The 20028-nt window shown below is 41.8% G+C and overlaps 1 protein-coding gene across 1 annotated transcript in view; it reads right to left on the bottom strand.

The window, feature by feature from the left end:
* Window positions 1-20028, bottom strand: part of LOC116306212 (dnaJ homolog subfamily C member 13) — a 76944-nt gene that overhangs the window by 26257 nt on the left and 30659 nt on the right. Inside the window, exons 45-49 of the mRNA XM_089037291.1 lie at window positions 19905-19977; window positions 19592-19673; window positions 18633-18752; window positions 17651-17766; window positions 16959-17040 (exon numbers count right to left, since the gene is read on the bottom strand). Coding sequence (XP_088893417.1) covers window positions 16959-17040; window positions 17651-17766; window positions 18633-18752; window positions 19592-19673; window positions 19905-19977 — 473 coding nt within the window. The remainder of the gene's footprint in view (window positions 1-16958; window positions 17041-17650; window positions 17767-18632; window positions 18753-19591; window positions 19674-19904; window positions 19978-20028) is intronic.

Here is a 20028-nt window from a genome sequence, read left to right on the forward strand (position 1 = left end):
TTATCGCTTTCCAAAAAGACGATCATATATTACAGGGGATAAGTCCCTTTTAGTGATCTGAGCGCAGCTCAAAGTAGATACGTCAAAGCCACGCCTCCCGCCAGCCCTGCGATGCCAACAAATACCAGCTCATTGTCTTTTTGTTTCTTAGAAGGCTGGTAGTAATCCTTAAACTGAGGCTTCCTTAACCTAAAGTCGGGGTGTGCTTGCGCATAAAGTTTAAAGGCGTAGTCTGTATTTTCGAAGTTCTTGTCTGCTTGCATTTTGTCTTGGTAGTTCTTGTCCAACCAATCCCTGTAAGCTTGTCTTTTTTCATTCCAAGCTGCCACGTCTCGCTGATATTTCTCCAGCGCTAAGTCGTGTCTCTTTCTTTCGGCGTTAGATTCTGCGTTTTTATCACCGCTAACTAATTTATCCAGATATCTACCACCATAATTAGCTCCTGTAAATGCTAAAGCTGCAATGACTCCACCTGCGACTAAGCTAACCATTATACATTAGGTAGGTACTTTTCCTTCCGTAGGTAATCCTTTAGCATGATAGCCCCACCCACGGCAGCGGTCATCTTAGCAAAATTAGCGAAGCTCTTGCTTGGGTCTTCAGTAAAGTCTTCTTTGAGCACTTTCTTACCTACCCAACCAATGCCCGCAACAATAGAAGTAATGATAGCTACTTCTTCAACAGTTTTCAACAACGCGGTCGACATTATATTACAAAGCGAGAAGGAAAATCTAGGTCGACACGGGTGATAAATCTACTCCATTTCAGGGATCTTACTCTTTCTGACCTCCACAGGTGCGTGATATGTTGGTGGTTCTACTTTTGACTTCGTAGTCCGCCATTGTAAGTAAAGGCTGCCTGCTGCTATAGCAACTCCTAACACGCCGATGACGTACCCAGGATTCCAAAAGGATTCCTCCACCTTTTCCTCTTTTTTGGTTTTGTTCTTCCTGTTTATCTCCGCGAGCTTCTTTCCCGCGGCAACTCTGCCTGGAGATTTAGCCTTGGTAATCTTGGTATCTTCTACGGGTGGTTGTTCTTCGGTGTCACTCATCTTATATTAAGGAACTTGAAGGACTTGACAAGTAACTTGACGATGACTTGACAATGACTTACGGACGACTTGACAACGACTTGACAATGACTTACGGACGACTTGACAACGACTTGACTAAGTACTTGACAATGACTTGACAACGACTTGACAACGACTTGACAACGACTTGACTAAGTACTTGGGGTGACTTGACAACGACTTGACTAAGTACTTGACAATGACTTGACAACGACTTGACTAAGTACTTGGGGTGACTTGATCATCAGCAAGTGCTGCCTGGAAGACCTTTTCGACTTCTCTGTCCTTCTTGAAGTCCTTCCAAGATGTTCCTAAGGAACCTAGTACCTCCTTCAAGTCGACGTGCTGAGCTACGTGCAAAGCCGCAGAGGCGACTGCCATTAACTTACCGCACTTCAAGGACAACCACCCGCAGGTTATCTTAAGTTCTTGGGCGATGACATAGTCATCTCTTATGTCCTTCTGTAGTTGCTCCACGTCGTCTATGGGCAGCGCAAGTCCAAGTAATTTAGTTGCAAGTCGGATAGCGGAGTCTGCGACGGCGTCCGTGGTCTTACTTGCAAGGGCAGCCTCATACCTCTTATGGAACTTCTTGACTTCCTCTTCCGACAGCTTATTAACCTGCTCATGGGTAAGTTCCCTGCCTATCATTTCTTTACACTTCCCCGAAGACACAAGGATGTTAAGTTGTTCCTTGAGGTTACTTTCATCTAACTGTGTGGGGGCTTCATCTAAGAGCTGCTCAATGTCCATATACATTAGGAATCAAAGATTCCAACCGCGTACGGAAACCTCAAAGAGAAGATCATCTTGGAATGTTGGCGCGTCTTTAATTGCCGCATGTATCCATGTAACTGTTCCTTGCTTATTTCACCGCCGTAGTCGCTTAAGATGGTTTCCAGGTCAGACTTGCTCGGAGTATAAAATACGACCAGGGAGCCTATGTTTTCCCTAAAGGGCTTAGAGACACTGGTAAGCTGCTGCGAGAGCAACCAAACGCTAATATTGTCGTGTCTACCGCTGAAGGCAAGCTTCACTAATTCGGAGGTGCGTCTTTTTACGTCGTCCCCGCAGGCGATGTCATCCAGTATGAGCAAGGTTTGTGTATCTTTAGGGAATTGCTTGTGCCAGAACTTCAAATGGCTGGATAACTCATTAGGATCTAAAATATCTACGAAGAAGTCGTCATCTTTCGCTCCTATACCTTCCCAGGTGCGGTTATTCACGTAGGTGGGACAAAGCAGCACTATGTAGTCAAAGCGGTATCTAAAAGGTCCTAATAGCTGCTCCACGACGAATTGGGTCTTTCCACAGCCGGTGGGTCCTACTATCAGAGCATTACAAGGTATGTGATCTGGGTTCATATATATGGAGCCAGTGGAAGCAGTAAGAAGGATTACCGCCGACGCAAAGGATAAAAAAGACACCATAGAAATGCAAAGGGAGGAGATAGACCGGTTAAAAGAGCGCGTGCAGGAATTGTACGATGAAATGTGCGGTCTGAAGCGTGCAGAACGGTTTGGTGCGCTGATAACGATAGCGACGTGGGCTAAGGAGTCCGTTAAGGACTTTATGCGATATCCTATGTAAGTATATGGATTACATTTGCATGGAGTGTGGACAAGCATTCGAAACCCAAAGCGAGTTAAACCATCACTTAGATTGGCTGTAAGACCTTCAATATATGGATTGTATTACATGTGAACTACCTGCCGACTGCATAATCCCTCCCAAAACGCCGATATCCAAACCGTGTAAAAAATACACCTGCCTTCATTGTAATAAGGCATTCCCTGAAGGATCCTTTGTCAGGCATTGGTGTCCCACAAATCCTAAAGCACAGCAAACTTTAGCTGACGCCCAGAAAGAGAATCTGTAAGATGGTCTTAGTTTTCTTTAATATTTATCGTTTGCATGGTGCTTCTAAGGACTACCTTAATTTTCTTTAGAAATTATTGTTGATGACTAACATCAACAAAGAAACATAATTAAGATTAAGATCTGGTTTGAAACTCTTTTGCAAGGTCATGAATTACTAAGGACCGCCTATTAAGCATTTATTTCCCCTTGTTATAATGAACTGTAACGAATGCAATCGATCTTTTAGTAGCCGACAAAGACTCCAATACCATGTCGAAAGGAACGTCTGCAGGCGCCCTAAAGCTACCACTATTTGCGACATTTGTAGCCGGGTCTTTAGCAGTCCACAGGCGTTGAAGTACCACATCGACAATGCCGTCTGCAAACGCACCCGAGACGATAACACTCTTTGCGGTAACTGTAATAAGCACCTAAGCAGTGTCCAGTCTTTGGACTACCATGTCCGCCACCGTGTTTGTCTTAAGGGAATTTGCCCACGCTGCGACAGCGACATTAAAGACGATTGGCATGTACATCGTTGTCGCCCCTATCGCTTGGTTGAAATTACCTGTGAGGAACACGGTGACGTAGCATCGCGCTGTTGCCCCGAGGAAACTGCAAGGCGCCTAACGAGACATAAAAAAGAGGTGGACGAGCTCTTCATGAACTTCGACCAATACGAAGGCACTCCTTGGGAGAACCAGGAGTACTGGGAGGCTCTTTGCGATCGTTGTGGTTGTCAACGTAGCGGTCAACACATTTGGGAGTGTCTGTACCCCAAAGTGGAGCCCGTAGGCACATTCGAAGACTACATGGTGTCGTTTCGCCGCTACATTAAACAGAACTTAAGGGATAAGCAGAAATTACATTAATATATGTTTGCAGCAGCAGCTTTCATAGGTGGTGTCTTAATTACCGTATCCGCTTACAACATAACAGAAAAAATGAGATCCGCCGTAGCAGACCAATACTTAGCCGCTCATGAGGATGACTTCTAATCGCAAAGAGGATTAGCATCCACCTTCCTTTCTACGTCGAACTTCCATCGACCGCTGACCTTACCATAGCTGCGTATGTGTGTGAATTCCTCACCTTGAAGGACGTACCTCACGCAGTCCGGTGCCCATAGCGTGCACTCTTTACCGTCGCATTCCAAGACCAGTCTTAAACGGCTGATGTCTTCGAAAACGACGTAATTTTTTATTTTGTATGTACGACCTTGAACTAATTCACGCCAGTGTGTCTGTTCAACTATCATTATATCTATGAAATATTCTTTGGTGAGTCCTTAACGCCTCCTGCGTCTTAAAAGCCTTAACACACCAAGGGCAAGGTACACGAATGCCTTCCGCGTAATAGTCGATCTCCCTGCATATAAGGTCGTAATCATTGCACACCATGGTTAGGTAACCATTTGCCTCGTATTGCGTGAGTAACGCCTCTTGTTTTGAGGATAATACGCCGTTACCCTTAGGCGTCTTCAACTCCAGGCATAACCCATTATACTTTTTATGTGCATTGAGAACTAAGATGTCGGGCTGACCTGCCTGGTAACCTTTCTGCCAACATACTATCCTTTTGGAGGCCGAGTCCTGTAATTCTCCAAGACCTGGTGCAAGCAATAGGATAGGGTGGAACCGACGTATGTAGTCCACGACTTTCTTATGCAGGTCAAACTCATTCTCGATCTTAAAGACTAATTTGTTAGGACCGTCAAAGCGTCGCTCTATTTCATACTTACCCGTTTTCCTGAGGGTAGGGAGAACGTCACCTAACACCCATTTTCTGAACTCCTTAGCTACGGACTTTTCAGATCCGAATATTAGCTCATAAAGACCCATTTCAGTGATGTAAACGGAATGTGGCTGTGCATTAAGGGTGTCAGTCAGATTTACACCCTTTATAGATCCCAAAGTTACCTTGTTTTCCCCTGATACGTGATCGGACACCGCTTTTCTGGAATTTACGTATCCTAAGGCATCAGCCACGGACTTCGCTTTGAAGTAAAGTTTATCGCCTTGCACTATGCATTGCAGTTTGGTTTCGTTGTTTTTGAATACGCGAAGCATTATATACGTAAGGGATATTTTTATCCTTTCTTGGATGAGGGAGCGCAGCGCGCGAATCAATACGCAACGCTCTTTAGCTGATTCATTTCTACGCTCAACTGGGCGTCAGACACGACGAAGATGTATGCATTGATCTTGTCTGAGTCGCCTGCGCTAGCGTTTAAGTCACGCTTGATTTCCAGGGTAATGCCGTCCTGGGTATTTACCAGACGCAATCCCTGCCCATGTAAATCCTCGTCGTTGGTGGTTCGCATGTCAATCCACAGTGCATACTTATCGGTAAAGAACTCACCGGGTGCAACTTGATCCCCAAACTTTCTTTTTATTTCCCTGTAGATGTCTGAGGGCTTCATTCCCTGCGAATACACCTTATTTGGAACTCCATTGATGCTAATCCCGACGTTGGTGATGCCGGGGTTATGAAAGGCTTCAGAGTCGCGCTTACCGGCTTCATAAGGTTTAATAAATACCAACATCAGCCCCGTAAGACTACGACGCGGTAAATTAATGCTCTGAGTAATTACCGCGTCTGTCTTATCCAGGAAACTAAAGGTTTTGTACATTACCGCGTGGTCGTACAAGAAAGCCTTTCCAGCACTGTATTCCATGCCAGCGCTACGTGCTAGATCTTCGGAGTGTATGGTTTCATACTGCAATTCCAGGTTGGTAATGGCGTATGGATGAATACTTCCCGACAACGCAGTGCTTAACCCGCCAATGATGTTAGTCATGTTGGCTAAGGTCACTTCAAACTGCAACTCACTCAACTGTCTAGGATAATAAACCCCGTGGCTGGTAATAGCCTCAAAGTCCAATGGTATTACGTATTTAGTACCATAGGCTGTCTTGATGGCCTTTGCATCTGCCACGTCAGTTGCGTCGCCAGAATCGGTAGGTTGTGTCTTGGTGGGAGTCCTAACCTTACGTAATATTACGCTACCGATACCCTGCTCTATTTTTTTGTGCCCTTTCGAATGCAGTCAGCCACAGATCTTTGTAGGTGGTGTACAGGTCATAGTTGTTTAAGTCTAAGAGGGATTCCCCGGCGAACTTTACTCGCATCTTTGAGACGATGTTGCGACCAAGGTTGTTAACGATAATCCTTTCATCTGCGGTGGTAGGTTGCACCGCCAAATCAAACCTTAGCGTCAGGGTGCCAGGAACCAACACTAGGTTATCTGTTAGGCGGGGTACGCCTACATAGAGCGTCTCCCCCGGCTTTGCGCTAGAAGGTGTGAATGTAACCCGGTGAAAGGTGCGTTCTGCTTTCAGCCCGCCAACCTGCTTAGGTAATACGTTAGGATTTAACTTTGAGCTTATCATATATAATGGAAGTAGAAGGTGATTTTGATCCCCTTACCGAAGAAGGTCAAGTCGATATTAACGACGAAGAATATGACGCATGGACTAAAGGCGCGGAACCCGACCCCCTAGTCTACGACATGGCTTTAGAAAACAAGTTTGGTAGAGGGTGGAGGAAGGCCAAGGCCACCTTAAATCGTATGTGGCAGTCAAGAAACCGCGGCAAGTCCGTCCCTGAGTACTTGGAACTTCAAAACATAGAGCAGCCTGAGGCCGCAGCGGGGGAAACCGTAGAGTGGGCAAAGCAGGAGCTAACGCAGCGCTATTCCCGTTTCGATGCTGACGACGTAAGGCTCACAGAACGCGGAAACAAAGTCCTCATAAGCGTTCAAGACCTGAGATTTCCTGATAAAGACCGCTGGACGAAACCACAACCCCTCTTTGATGTGAATGGCGACGTTAGGGGTGACGTGGCGAGATTAAAAGGCTTCCAGCGTGCCACTAGAAGCATGTTAGAAAGGTTGGAAACCCTGAATGAAAAGGTTGCGCTAGAAAAGCGCGTCGAGGGACTACAAGAAACGTTGGAAGAAAGGGAAGCAGAATACATGCGACAAAACCGACTACTCCTCGATGCTCAAAAGAGAGAACTTAACGATAAAAACCAAAGAATAATAGAACTTAGAGAACAAAGAGACAAAGCCTTACGCGAAAGGGATCGAACCAAAAAGGCCTTCGATCTTGCCCTGCAAGACCTGGATATGAGCAAGGAAGAAGCTAAAAACTTGCATATCACCATAGCTGGCTCTTTGGTGGAACGGCGGCAGTTGGTTGCCGAAATCAACACTAAAGAGGAGCAAATCCGGCAAAGAGATCAGGCCATCGAAGACCTGGAGGGGCAAATAGAGCGGCAGCAAGAAGTAATCGAGGACCAAACTCGTACCGAGGAAGAAAGGGAAGCAGCTCAAAAGGAAGTGGAGGCCCTCGAAATACACCTTGCGGAATTGCGGGCTCAAAAGGAAAACCTGGAAAGGGAGTTGGGTCTTACCACCAAGGAAAAGGTAAAAAGAGCCCTTTTGAAGTATGGCGTTCCGCTGGCATTCGCGGTCGCTATTTCAAGCGTAGTAGGAGTTATCCTATCCGCGCTTAAGGCTACAGGCGCGGGCGTAAAGAAATTAGGTAATGGACTAACGGACTTGGGAAAAAAGATGGCAGCCGGTCTTCCTGGGCTGCTGGGTTCGGTTGTTTCCTTGGCACTTAGGGCTGGAGGAGAACTGCTAAAGTTTGTGGGGAATAACATTTGGATATTAGTCGTAGCTATTGGGGTGGTACTCCTGAAGAAGCTAGGTCGATGAAGGGACCTTGGATTTCCTGTCCTTAGAATTGCTGCGCTCTTTCCGCGTCCTTGATTGAGGATGATGAAAGATAGTATTTGCGCCGCCCTGATAATTTGGGGCTAGCGGCAGCACGCTCATAGTGGAAATGGGTTTATGACTCCAAACCGCATCGATAATATTGCTACCCACTCCAATGCTGTTTATCCTTGCGAGGCCCGGCATCGACCCATCGTTGCTACCGTCATCGGGAAATATTTGTAACTTAGCATATTTACAATTAATTATCATATGAAACGTGACCGGCGTCAGATCTTCTCCACTAAATTTGTTTGGCTCCATCGAAAAGTGGGTCGCTCTTCTGCTGTTCGGGGAAGTTCGATAGGGGGGCAAAGGCTCGTCATTCTCATCGACAAGCCTAAACCCCACATTCGCGCTCGTTCCCGTGTTAATGCTAATGGTGCAAATGACTAACGCAGGACCTCCAACTTCAACCCACATTCCCATATCAAACCACTCATGCCTTGCGTACTCCTTTACGTCTAAGTAGTGAACGTAATGCGTTTCACTTAAATGCGGATTCATATAATTTAAGAATCACAGATTCTCACAGGCTTAACACTGTAAGAGTGCTGATGGTCGCGTGATTATAAGGTCGATCTCTTTGATCTTCTATGCTATTCATGCACGCCGACGCCGTGTCATCTACGCGTATTTGCAACTTTACCTTCCCATGGCAATCAGCAACCATGTGAAAAGTCCAAACCGAGAGATTTTCGGTGCTATTCGCCGGCGGCTCTACCGAGAAATGTGTAGGCTCTCTGTTGTTTGTCTTCGCGCGCATGGGCTGTAATACTCCATTGTCATCACAGAAACGAAATCCTACGTTTGCATCACTCGCCGTACCAATGCAAATACTACATATTATCAACTTCTTTCCTGAGTAGTTCAAATTCACGGACATGCCTGTGACATCAACCCAAGATGCCTGGGTGTATTTTTTCTCGCCTGTGTAAGTCGTATAAACACAATCTACTCCAGCTACGTAGGGGTTGTTCATCGCCATATATAATAGCTCAGACCAACACCCGCGACTGCTAGGCCGGCTTTTAATAAGTTATGGTTATATTCCTCAGGTATCGCAGGCAGGACCTTCTTCTTTACGTTCTTTGGTGCGGGCTTTTCTGCGTGTTCCTTTTTTGGCTTCTCCACGAAGTGAGGAATGTTCCTAAGAGTGTCAGAGTTCACGTCATTCACCCCAAACTTCATATCATCAGTAGCTCGCTGCAGCTTATTGTTATAACCCACAACGGAATTGGTGTTAATAACCAAATTACTTGGCATTAACCAACAACCAGGCGACAAAGCGTAATCCAGTCGCACTTTAGACTGCTGCACCGCTAATTGATATCTCTGCACCGACTTGGATATATCATTTTCTGTTATTGCAGACTCAAATAAAGTTAGGAATTCTTGTTGCGTTTCCTGTGAAGCGCCTTGGGATCCAACAATGGGGTTGCGGGTATTTACCTGCGCTCCCAGGATGCAGTACACGAATGCTTCAATGCTACGGTTAATCCCGGCTAGGTTCCTTAAACCTTTTCCTTTCATTAACACGAACGGATCCCAAGTGCCGGTGTAGTTTGTTTGAATTCTAGTAATTAATGAATTATTACCCTTATCACCGCCCATATCACCGAACTCTAACTCATTACTTGGGTATTCCTGATGCCCGTAGTCAGCCGGCTTCTCACCATTGGCACCCCAAACATAAACTATACCCAGCCCATGCGTCTTACCCTCCTTATACCGAAAATCTTTTTGCTGTGGTTTGAACTCATTAATTAACCTTTCCAGGGCTGCGGCGTCATATCGGTTATTCATTGGATTGAATGCCTTATCTCCCGGTAGGGGTATGTTAAGCTCCTTCAACAACCTCCTTACCGTAAAGGCAACGTGAAACCGCATAAATGAAATGTGAAACATATCCGCGGCAACGCCACAACCTTTAGTGGCAGCCCAAATAGCAAAGTTTAACTGCTGCGGCCAATATCGCATATTGGGTCCTGCTAACCATTCCCTGGCCTCTTTACCCGACGTATGCTTCAACATCGTATTCTTATAGATATTCCTTACTACTACGTCAAATGATTGCTTACCCACTAAAATCTCTAGATGCGTTACCAATTTTTCAAAGTCGTTTACACCACCTTCAGCATCGTAAAATGGGTAATCTTCCGTGGTTAACAATAAGTTTCTAGGAAAATTGGGCGCTTTATGCTCGGGTTTTGGTGGCCTTTCTTTATGAATGGGGTGTACAATCGTCAATTGCTGCACCTGATCGACCAGCGTAGGTTTCAAATCCTCATTACTGTACATCCTAGAGCCGTTATAGTAAATCCCATCGGGTCTTCTTTCAAACTTACTAGAGCCTGCATGTGGAAACATCTTCCTAAATGCTCTCCAGTTCCAGTAATCCCGGTTGTCGTGATGTGGCTGCTCCTGTATATCATTCCCAAAAGCGTCGTACATTAGTATATATAATGGATGTTATACCTTCAGCACCTCCACTTTATCCTGATTTACCTAGGGAGGGACCTAACGAATTAAACGCTGAAAACTTTAGGCTCAACAAAGCGAACTTAATCCTGGCTTACTTGGAAGGGCAAACGAAACACTACGAAAAAGTTAGAAAAAAATACGTCAGAGCCCGAAGCATTTTACATAAAATCACGATAACTTCCGGCTCCATGTCCGTGGCGTTAACAGGCACTGGCATTGCTACCTCACTCACCGGGCCGGGAATAATCGTTGGAGTTCCCTTGGCCGGCGTTGGGGCAGCCTGTGGTATTATTTCTGCTGTTGCTACGGGTATTATGAAACAGTTGTCAAGCAAAATATCAAAACACGACACGACAATAGCTCTGTCAAGGGCTAAAGTAAATACAATCATTGACCTTGTCTCAAAGGCTTTGCGTGACAGAAAGATAGACGACGTCGAATTCTCGCTTATTCTGGCCGAAGAAGACAAATACGAGAAATTAAAGACGGACATAAGGAATAAAAAAACAGTCGTAAAAGATCTTTCCGAGGAATCTCGCAAAAAGATCTATCAAGAAGCGAAAGAAGAGCTTCAAAGAAAGCTTGCTCAGTAAACATCTGCTTCGAAAAGAGCGTGACGGGATTCTATTTACATATCGAACGTCAGTCTAGAAATTATGCAGATTAAGAGTGGCTGTCCGTAACGGTCGAGAATGGCGGGACAGCGAAGGAATTTTCAAATTTCTCATATTTTGTCAGAAGACACCCTTTGGTAAGCTCTTTTAAAAAATCCAGTTTAAAACTTCAAGCGCTTTTTTATTTTGGCGAATTTTACGAAAATCTAAAACTCGACTTCCGGTTTGCTCTGGACCGGTGTGAACAGCCCAAAATATTACCCATATTTAAGAAGGCCTCACTCGTTCAAAAATACTCCTATCGATCTGATACTTTTTCAACATTTTAACTAACTATCAGACTCCAAAAGGGATAAATAATATTTTTGGGAAAATATTTTGTTCTCGCTTTTTGGGATTTTTTTTCGATGGCATTTCAAGCAGCTACGACGCGAAGCAAATTTTAGCCTAAGTTGAATGCCCTAAATTATCACCTGGTATATATTTTATTTTCACTAATACTATATGATCTGAAAGCTTGTTTATTGTACTTCTTTTCCTGAAAGTATTAGCCTTGGAACGCAAATACTTCCTCGCGATTAATCGACTCTTCTATGTAGCATACGGCGGTCTAATTTCGGATTCAGAATCAAAGCGCCTGCTTTATAAATATTCAAAAACTTTCTTGGATCACCCAGAATGAACATTTTAATCGTAAACAACATTAGTTTGATGACTGTAAACTATACTCCAGCTATATATTATTGACTTATACTTTTGTACTGGAATATTTTAGAGAGTAAGGACTTAAGCGTACGAATTCTAAGTTAGAAAAAAAACCTTTAGACCCCATCAAACGCAGGGTTTTTTTATTTTTCTCTTTTCTTTGTTTTTGTTGAATATACTTGCTCAAAATCCTCCCAAATTTCAATTAGTTCCACGTTATTCGTAGAAAAAACAAACTCATTTTTGTACTTTCTCAAAATTAATGGAATAAGTTAGAGGACACTATGATTGAATAAACAAACTGAATTAGTTGAGAAGCGTGGCACGTGAACGTCGATCACTTGTACCTTTCTTGAATTATATGAACTAAACAAACAACCTTTATGGTTTGTATTTTTTGTCTTTATCTCTTGTCAAAATTAATAATAACTAGTGACTAAAGTGCGTGCAGTTGCTTTCGTACTATTTCATTTAAGCCCCTTTCCCGATAACGTCACACATTTGATTCGCATCAACACTGCCTACTCTGTTTTTTATAAATCGTCCTTGTTTTAAGAGAAGTCAGTGGCTAACAAACCTGTTTCCTTTCTTATTCATTCGTCTAGAATGAACTGTTTGACAGGAACAATTGTATGGTTTCTATCAATTACGGCCGCAATCGTAAACTACATTCAAGGTATTTGGTGCTTTGCTCTTTTAGGGGAACAGGAACATGTAACTCTAGAGCCTCACAGAAAATCTGCAGCATTGTTACCTAGAGAGTTTTTAAGTCTGTCATTTTTCACCATTGGAACATATATCGTATTGGTCGTAAGTGACAGGGTGCCGTAGTTGGCAGGGCCGTAACCAGGGGGGGCACAGGGTGCACGTGCACCCCCACATAAAAGCTTAAGGTCCGCCGATTTTTTTATTCGATGTGCACCCTCCCTGTAAAAGTTCTGGTTACGGCCCTGGTTGGAAAGTCGAGATAGCTGCTTCTACAGTATTGTACTGGGAAAATTATCATCTTCCTCTATTGCGTTTGGGGAGATAGCAAGGTCTTCAGGGACGGTCTGGCCGAGTACTTGAAAAGACGCAAGCCGTCGGGACCTCGAGCACGTCTCATGACCTTTTCTACAAATTCTGGGTTTAACTTTCTTCCTAAGGTTTACTCAATGTTGAGCTTGTTGACCAAGTAGGTTCTCTGTTTTTTGATAAAGCGGTCAGACTTTTTATTTTCTTTGAGAGCCCAGCCTCTTCAGCAGATAAATCCGAGGTCCTCATATTACTAGACGAGAATTTTAGGGTCGGTAGAAACCCCAACCCCCTCTTCCAAGCTTTGTATTTGACGGCCTTAGCAAGATCAAATAGCGATTGTTTCTCAAGAGATTTCGACCATCTCTCAAGAGAAAAATGCTTTTCAAGAACAGAGAATCTTCGCACTCGCACGCAGCCGCCGCCAGAGCACCATACCTTCATTTAATTAAGAATGTAGTTTACTATTGCGGCTGTAATTGATAGAAACCATACAATTGTTCCTGTCAAAATGTTAAAAAAAAGAATAAGAAAAAGAAAAAAAAAACCGGCTGCTCAGCTCGACGATTAGCTTGCCTACTGAGCAGCTATTACCTGAATCTTGGCTATAAACATTAATGTTGTAAAGCATAATTTGATATATATATATATATATTTTTTTTTTTAAATCAAACTCATAAATAATTCATGAGGAAAACGCAATAGAAATCACGACCATGAAGGAGGTTTTATATCTGATATAGATTCGTCTTCATTTGCATAAACTTAAACTTGGATTTTCTTGGCCAGATTCACTTCAATTTTGAAAATTTTAGTGAAACACAAAGGAACTAACCTAGACGTTTGATAAGCAATCTACAGTATGAGTGGCCGTGTTGTATTCGATATACAATCACTCGGCTACGCCTCGTGTTTGTATATCGGATACAACACGGCCACTCATTCTGAAAAAAACGTCTGTCTGATGAGTGCGTAAGCACGAAACTCGGAGTTACAGTGAACATGTCTCGTCTTTAATCCAATCTTTACTATATATCTGTTGCTCTGCATCCCTACGCATCGAGCACTGTTTCACCAGTATAGACCACATTACATACTTTGTTATATATATATATATATATACAGCCATTTGCAAAAATTATGGCCGTTTCAAATATAAATACAACTATATCGAAAGTATATCAGACAGGGCGGGATATCATTCTTGATATTTTTTTCCAGAAAGCCCTAATGATAGACAACTTGAAAAATATATAGTGGAAGATATCCCATAATACTTGATATGCTTTCGATATACTCGTATATGTATTGGAAGCGGCCATAGTTTTTGCAAATGGCTGTATATATATATATATATATATATATATATATATATATATATAATATGTTATTATTATTGGTAAAAAGATACTTGTTGTTCCTGTCAAACAGTTTATTTTAGGCGAATGAATAGGAAAGGAAACAGGTTTGTTAGCCACTGACTTCTCTTAATGAAACAAGGACGATTTTTGGCTTTTTCATTTAGAATCAAGTTAAATCAATCAATTCTGAAACCCCATATAAAAACAAGCAAAAACAGCAACAAAAGAGAAGGGAAAAAAAGCAGAGTAGGCAGTGTTGATGCGGATCAAATGTGTGACGTTATCGGGAAAGGGGCTTAAATGAAATAGTACGAAAGCAACCACTTTAGTCACTAGTTATTATTAATTTTGACAAGAGATAAAGACAAAAAATACAAAACATAAAGGTTGTTTGTTTAGTTCATATAATTCAAGAAAGGTACAAGTGATCGACGTTCACGTGCCACGCTTCTCAACTAATTCAGTTTGTTTATTCAATCATAATGTCCTCTAACTTATTCCATTAATTTTGAGAAAGTACGAAAATGAGTTTGTTTTTTCTACGAATAACGTGGAACTAATTGAAATTTGGGAGGATTTTGAGCAAGTATATTCAACAAAAACAAAGAAAAGAGAAAAATAAAAAAACCCTGCGTTTGATGGGGTCTAAAGGTTTTTTTTCTAACTTAGAATTCGTACGCTTAAGTCCTTACTCTCTAAAACATTCCAGTACAAAAGAATAAGTCAATAATATATAGCTGGAGTATAGTTTACAGTCATCAAACTAATGTTGTTTACGATTAAAATGTTCATTCTGGGTGATCCAAGAAAGTTTTTGAATATTTATAAAGCAGGCGCTTTGATTCTGAATCCGAAATTAGACCGCCGTATGCTACATAGAAGAGTCGATTAATCGCGAGGACGTATTTGCGTTCCAAAGCTGATACTTTCAGGAAAAGAATTACAATAAACAAGCTTTCAGATCATATAGTTTTAGTGAAAATAAAATATATACCAGGTGATGATTTAGGGCATTCAACTTAGGCTAAAATTTGCTTCGCGTCGTAGCTGCTTGAAATGCCATCGAAAAAAAATCCCAAAAAGCGAGAAAAAAACATTTTCCCAAAAATATTATTTATCCCTTTTGGAGTCTGATAGTTAGTTAAAATGTTGAAAAAGTATCAGATCGATAGGAGTATTTTTGAACGAGTGAGGCCTTCTTAAATATGGGTAATATTTTGGGCTGTTCACACCGGTCCAGAGCGAACCGGAAGTCGAGTTTTAGATTTTCGTAAAATTCGCCAAAATAAAAAAGCGCTCGAAGTTTTAAACTGGATTTTTTAAAAGAGCTTACCAAAGGTTGTCTTCTGACAAAATATGAGAAATTTGAAAATTCCTTCGCTGTCCCGCCATTCTCGACCGTTACGGACAGCCACTCTTAAATATAATATTTTTCACATACATAAGCGTCCAGATGTGTCTGGCGTTCGCTTGTGATCGTGGACTTTGGGGCTGGGGAGGCCTAAAGTCCCGAGTTCGAGCCTCGCTGTAGATGCATTTGGACCGGTTGCTGTGAGTGAAAAAAAAGCCTCCCCCACTCACAGCAACCGTGGGGGGAGGGGTAGAAAGTGCGATTCAACCCCGCGATGGGGGGTTTCGCGATTGGAAAAGTTGGAAAAGTCAGGGGGTGTCTCGGGACGCTGTCCGGAGTTCACCCTCTGGTGGGTCGTAAGAAAGATATATGTGTATGTACTAGAGGGCCTCTGGCGCGGGATGAAATAAGCCCCGTAAGCCCAAAATGCAAAAAACCCCACTGGGGATAGCTTGGTGTTCTGCGCGATGCATTCCCCAGTGGGGTTTCTGGCAAAATAAACGCCAGTTTTGCATTTTTATTTTCTCGGAATCCATCCTAACAGGGGGTGGTTGGGGTCTATTTTGTAAAATATTTCGTAAATTACGTCAGGGTAATAAGGAATATCCTTATTCAACCGACAAAACATCCACTCGGCTTTTGTCATATCAGAAACCTCGGGAATAGACTTACCGGTAATTTCAGACAAAAAATAGGGAATAGCTTTGCAATATTTCCCTAGTTTTAATTTTTTCAATGTCTTCCGTAGACTTTGCGGGGTTGGCTCTTCTAAGTGGTCTATAATTTTCTTCTTTACTTCGTTGTCTAAATATACCGGATGTAAACCTTGGATATGACTCATCCAGTCCCTGAAGTATTTTATTCTTTTGTATGGCGTTTTCTTACGACCTCCATTGGCGTAATACTGCTCTCTGGTAGCATTTGGTACGGCATTACGAATATTCTTACCACACTCGTAACACTGTGCTGACGTGTCGTCTTCTATTTGCATTTTCTTACCACAACAAATATACTTATTTGGCTTAGTAGGTACAAACTTGGGTTTTAAGCACTTTATACAGAAGTCATAAACAAACTCTTTACAATCTTCGCACTCCATATATAGACTAACATATTTTACATAGACGCGGGATGCGGGTAATCGCGGTACGAATCGAGGGGGGTACTTTAGACGGGTAATCCTCCGGTTGTCGTTGCGCTGGAACCCTCATCCCCTATACTACTAAATGCGTAATCAAGGTATATAATTCTCGGTCACCCTGTGGTGCTAGTATTTACTTTAGGGAGTTGGTCACCATGTGGAAAAACATGCATGGATTTCATGCAACACGCGGACGGAGGAGGTCGCCTCAACAATAAATCTGAATCTGAAGTGAAAATGGGGGCACGCAGTTTATTTCGTACTCAACTGGTGTTCTTAAATGTTTTGGTGTCACCAAAATGTTTAGGTTTTTGGAGTTGGAGTGCTGAGAAGGTGACTAACTCCATGGTATGGAAGAAGACTAGATAATAGACCTAATCGGCTAACGTGTTGCTATGTACGTTACCACCCAATTCAAACCTTCTGGGAATAGAAGCGTTAGTCTCTACGAATTCAACTGTGAAACCAAAATATAACGAACAATGAAACTTAGTCCCATGTGGTTTGAATTGGGTGGTAACGTATATAGCAACACGTTAGCCGATTAGGTCTATTGAGTTGTAGTGTACTTACTCTTCCTTCAGGGTTCTTGTCAGGATGGTACTTCTGGGCAAGTCGGAAGTACGCTTTCCTGATCTTCGTCTCATCCATCTCTCTGAAGGGGTAAAAAAACAACATAAAAACAAACCGAAAATTCAAAAACGAAAAAAGAAACAAAAAAAAAAACAAACAAACAAAAAGCAAACAAAAAAAAAAAATTAAAACAAAATTAAAACAAAAAAAACAACAAAACAAACAAAAACAAAACAAAAAAAACCAACAAACAAACAAAAATCAAAACGAAAACAAAAACAAAACAAACAAACAAACAAACAAACAAAAAGAACTGATGTTGACTCTATCAAATCAAAATGTGCCACTCAATAGATCTTTTACTAGTTCGTAAAACATCGCTGTGTTCGTAGTTTACAGTCTCATTTGCTCTCGTTAACCAGTTAAAAAGTACGATCTATAAAATGCAGGGGGCGTATTATGAAATTTGATATGATACGCATTTTGTTTGGTAAATAAAAGCGAGTTTATAAAAATAAAACAAATAAACAAAAACACTTTGAACATTTTTCACAGGCTAGGAACACCTTTCATCGCTGACAAACTTCAACCCCCCCCCCCCCAAAACAACAACACAAAATTAACAACAACAACAACAACAACAACAACAACAACAAACACAACAAACAAACAAAGTAAGGTAAAGCACTTACCCGGATGGTTCTTTCTTGAGTCGCAGAGTTTCAAAGGCTTCATCAAGTGATATCGATGGTGGTTTCTTCTCCACTTCTTTCTTCCAGGCTTCAAGGATGTCTTTCAGCAAACGAATCTAAAACAAAGGGTAGGTCGGTGGGTCAAAGATCCGTCTAGCACTGACTGGTACTGGTACGTTTTCATTCGTAAACGCATACTTTTTGATGCGCTTAGATCTTCCGCCCACACGTAAACGATGAAAACGCTCACCGTAAACGCATACTCTTGAGAACGCTCTCCAAAGTGGATACTTTTGAAAACGCTGATGTCACAAGGTCTCACAAATATAGTATGTATGTTTGGTTTGTTTGATGCTAGTACTTCTTTCAAGCTTGATTTCAAGCATCCATGAAAGTTTTGCTAGAAGAAGGCTTAATCTTACAAGATTGTTATGCTTTACGACAACAACAACATCTTGGTCTAAAAAAGTACATCATGAATCACTAACTTGAGACTGAGCCACTGTATTCAATTTACAATCAAATACGTTTTACTAGTTTGGTATAATGCGTATTACAATTTGAAATAAATATGTCAAACCGGCATTAACTAACTATTTTTACATAATTAAGTGTTATAGAATCGTTTTACCGTATAGAGAAGGTGCGTGTTTCGTCATCGCCGCCATCTTGGTTGACGATAACAAAGCATTCCTCATTAGCTTCTCTTGTTAGATCAACCAAGATGGCGGCTGTTTCATTGTTATTTATATCTCAAGGGATTTTGAGTCACATGGGTACGCACAATCTTAAGTGTGGACGGGCGAAAACGATTCGTAAACGATGATCGTTTACGTGTGGACAGACAGGATTCGTTTACAAAAGTATGCGTTTACTGTGACGAATGAAAACGTATATGTTAAGTGATTCTCACATTGGGATTGCTAGCTTATGCTTGGTTAGTCTCTCTCTAATACGTAATACCTGATTAGCTCATACTTACAGGATCCTTGATTGGCCAGTCTGGGAACTTCTGAGTGTCGCATAAATGACGTAAATAATAGATGTTACAGAAGAGCTCGTTCTCCAGTTGTGGATAGGAAATGGCGGGAATTGGGCAGTACTGAAAAGAGAAATGAAAAAATGAATGAACAAACAAACTAGCTTCCTCCGCAAGCAACTCACAGAAAAAGAAATTAGTTTAGGGAATCGTACTATCTCGAGAACTTTTCAAAACATTACGGGTATTTATCGATTCCGAAATGTACGAGAAGATCGTGCGATTTTTTTGTTTATAATACATTCAACAAAATTGAGCAACTTAATTGGGACTCTACATTGTACGATAAACGATTTAATTGTACTTCTCTTGTCCAATCGGAATCGAGTAATTTTGTTAGTGTATTATGAGGAAAGAAATTGGGAACCCTATCCTTATTTCGAAATGTCCACAGGGACCCCATCCGCAGCTTATGCGAGAGTTACCTGCGAAGAAGGCTAGTTCATCGTTTGCACGTTACGTCATCGCGGCCATGTTGGTACCATTTAACAAAAGATTTCTCATTAGCATCCATTGTTAAAGTGGTACCCTGACGAAAATCGCTCAAACTTGGATTCAGCTGAAACTTCCTAAGAATACTCCTTAAAGGTCCAATAATCACTGTATGAAGTGTTTTATGATTTTTTTTGTTCGATGTTGAGTTCATGACGTCACAGACTCCAAAAAACAACCGTAAAAATATCATACTTTCGTCCTGAATATCGAGAGAACACTTTATACAGTGATTATTGGACCTTTAAAGAGTATTCTTAGGAAGTTTCAGCTGAATCCAAGTTTGAGCGATTTTCGTCAGAGTAGAACTTTAACGGTACCACAATGGACGCCATGTTTTTGTCTATTAACTCTCTTGGGAATGCTTGCAACCCATCAGTACATATAGAAACACCAGCCTTTTTACTCACCTGGTATAACGCTCGTGTATTGCTACGCAGACGTGGGGTGTAGTCTGCAAGATGGGTGGCAATCTTTTCAATCATTAAACGTCTGCAAAAACAATTAAAATTATGTATATACCTATCCTATAGAACTCTTGCATGTGACGTCAAAGGAGCTCAATTAGGGAGACAAAACAAAAGAATTTCAATCTCCTGAGAATTGAAAACCTTTTGTTATGCTTTCAAATTGAGCTTCATTCCGACATGAGAGAAACAGCCCAGACGTTTTTTTCGGGGTTTGACAATTTTTTGTTTAAAATCTGTTTTTCTGCTCAAGTACCTCATTTCTGAATTCCAGATGGCTTCAGGTGAATCAAATTCACCCAGGAATATCTCAGCAAACTTATCGGGTCCTAATAAACATAAAAATAGATTAGATTATAGTCGTGGAATCAAGATATGCA

This window comes from Actinia tenebrosa, unplaced genomic scaffold (genome assembly GCF_029948245.1).
Source record: "Actinia tenebrosa isolate PJP-AT-01 unplaced genomic scaffold, QUT_ActTen_1.0 PGA_scaffold4__44_contigs__length_22323623, whole genome shotgun sequence".
NCBI lineage: Eukaryota > Metazoa > Cnidaria > Anthozoa > Actiniaria > Actiniidae > Actinia > Actinia tenebrosa.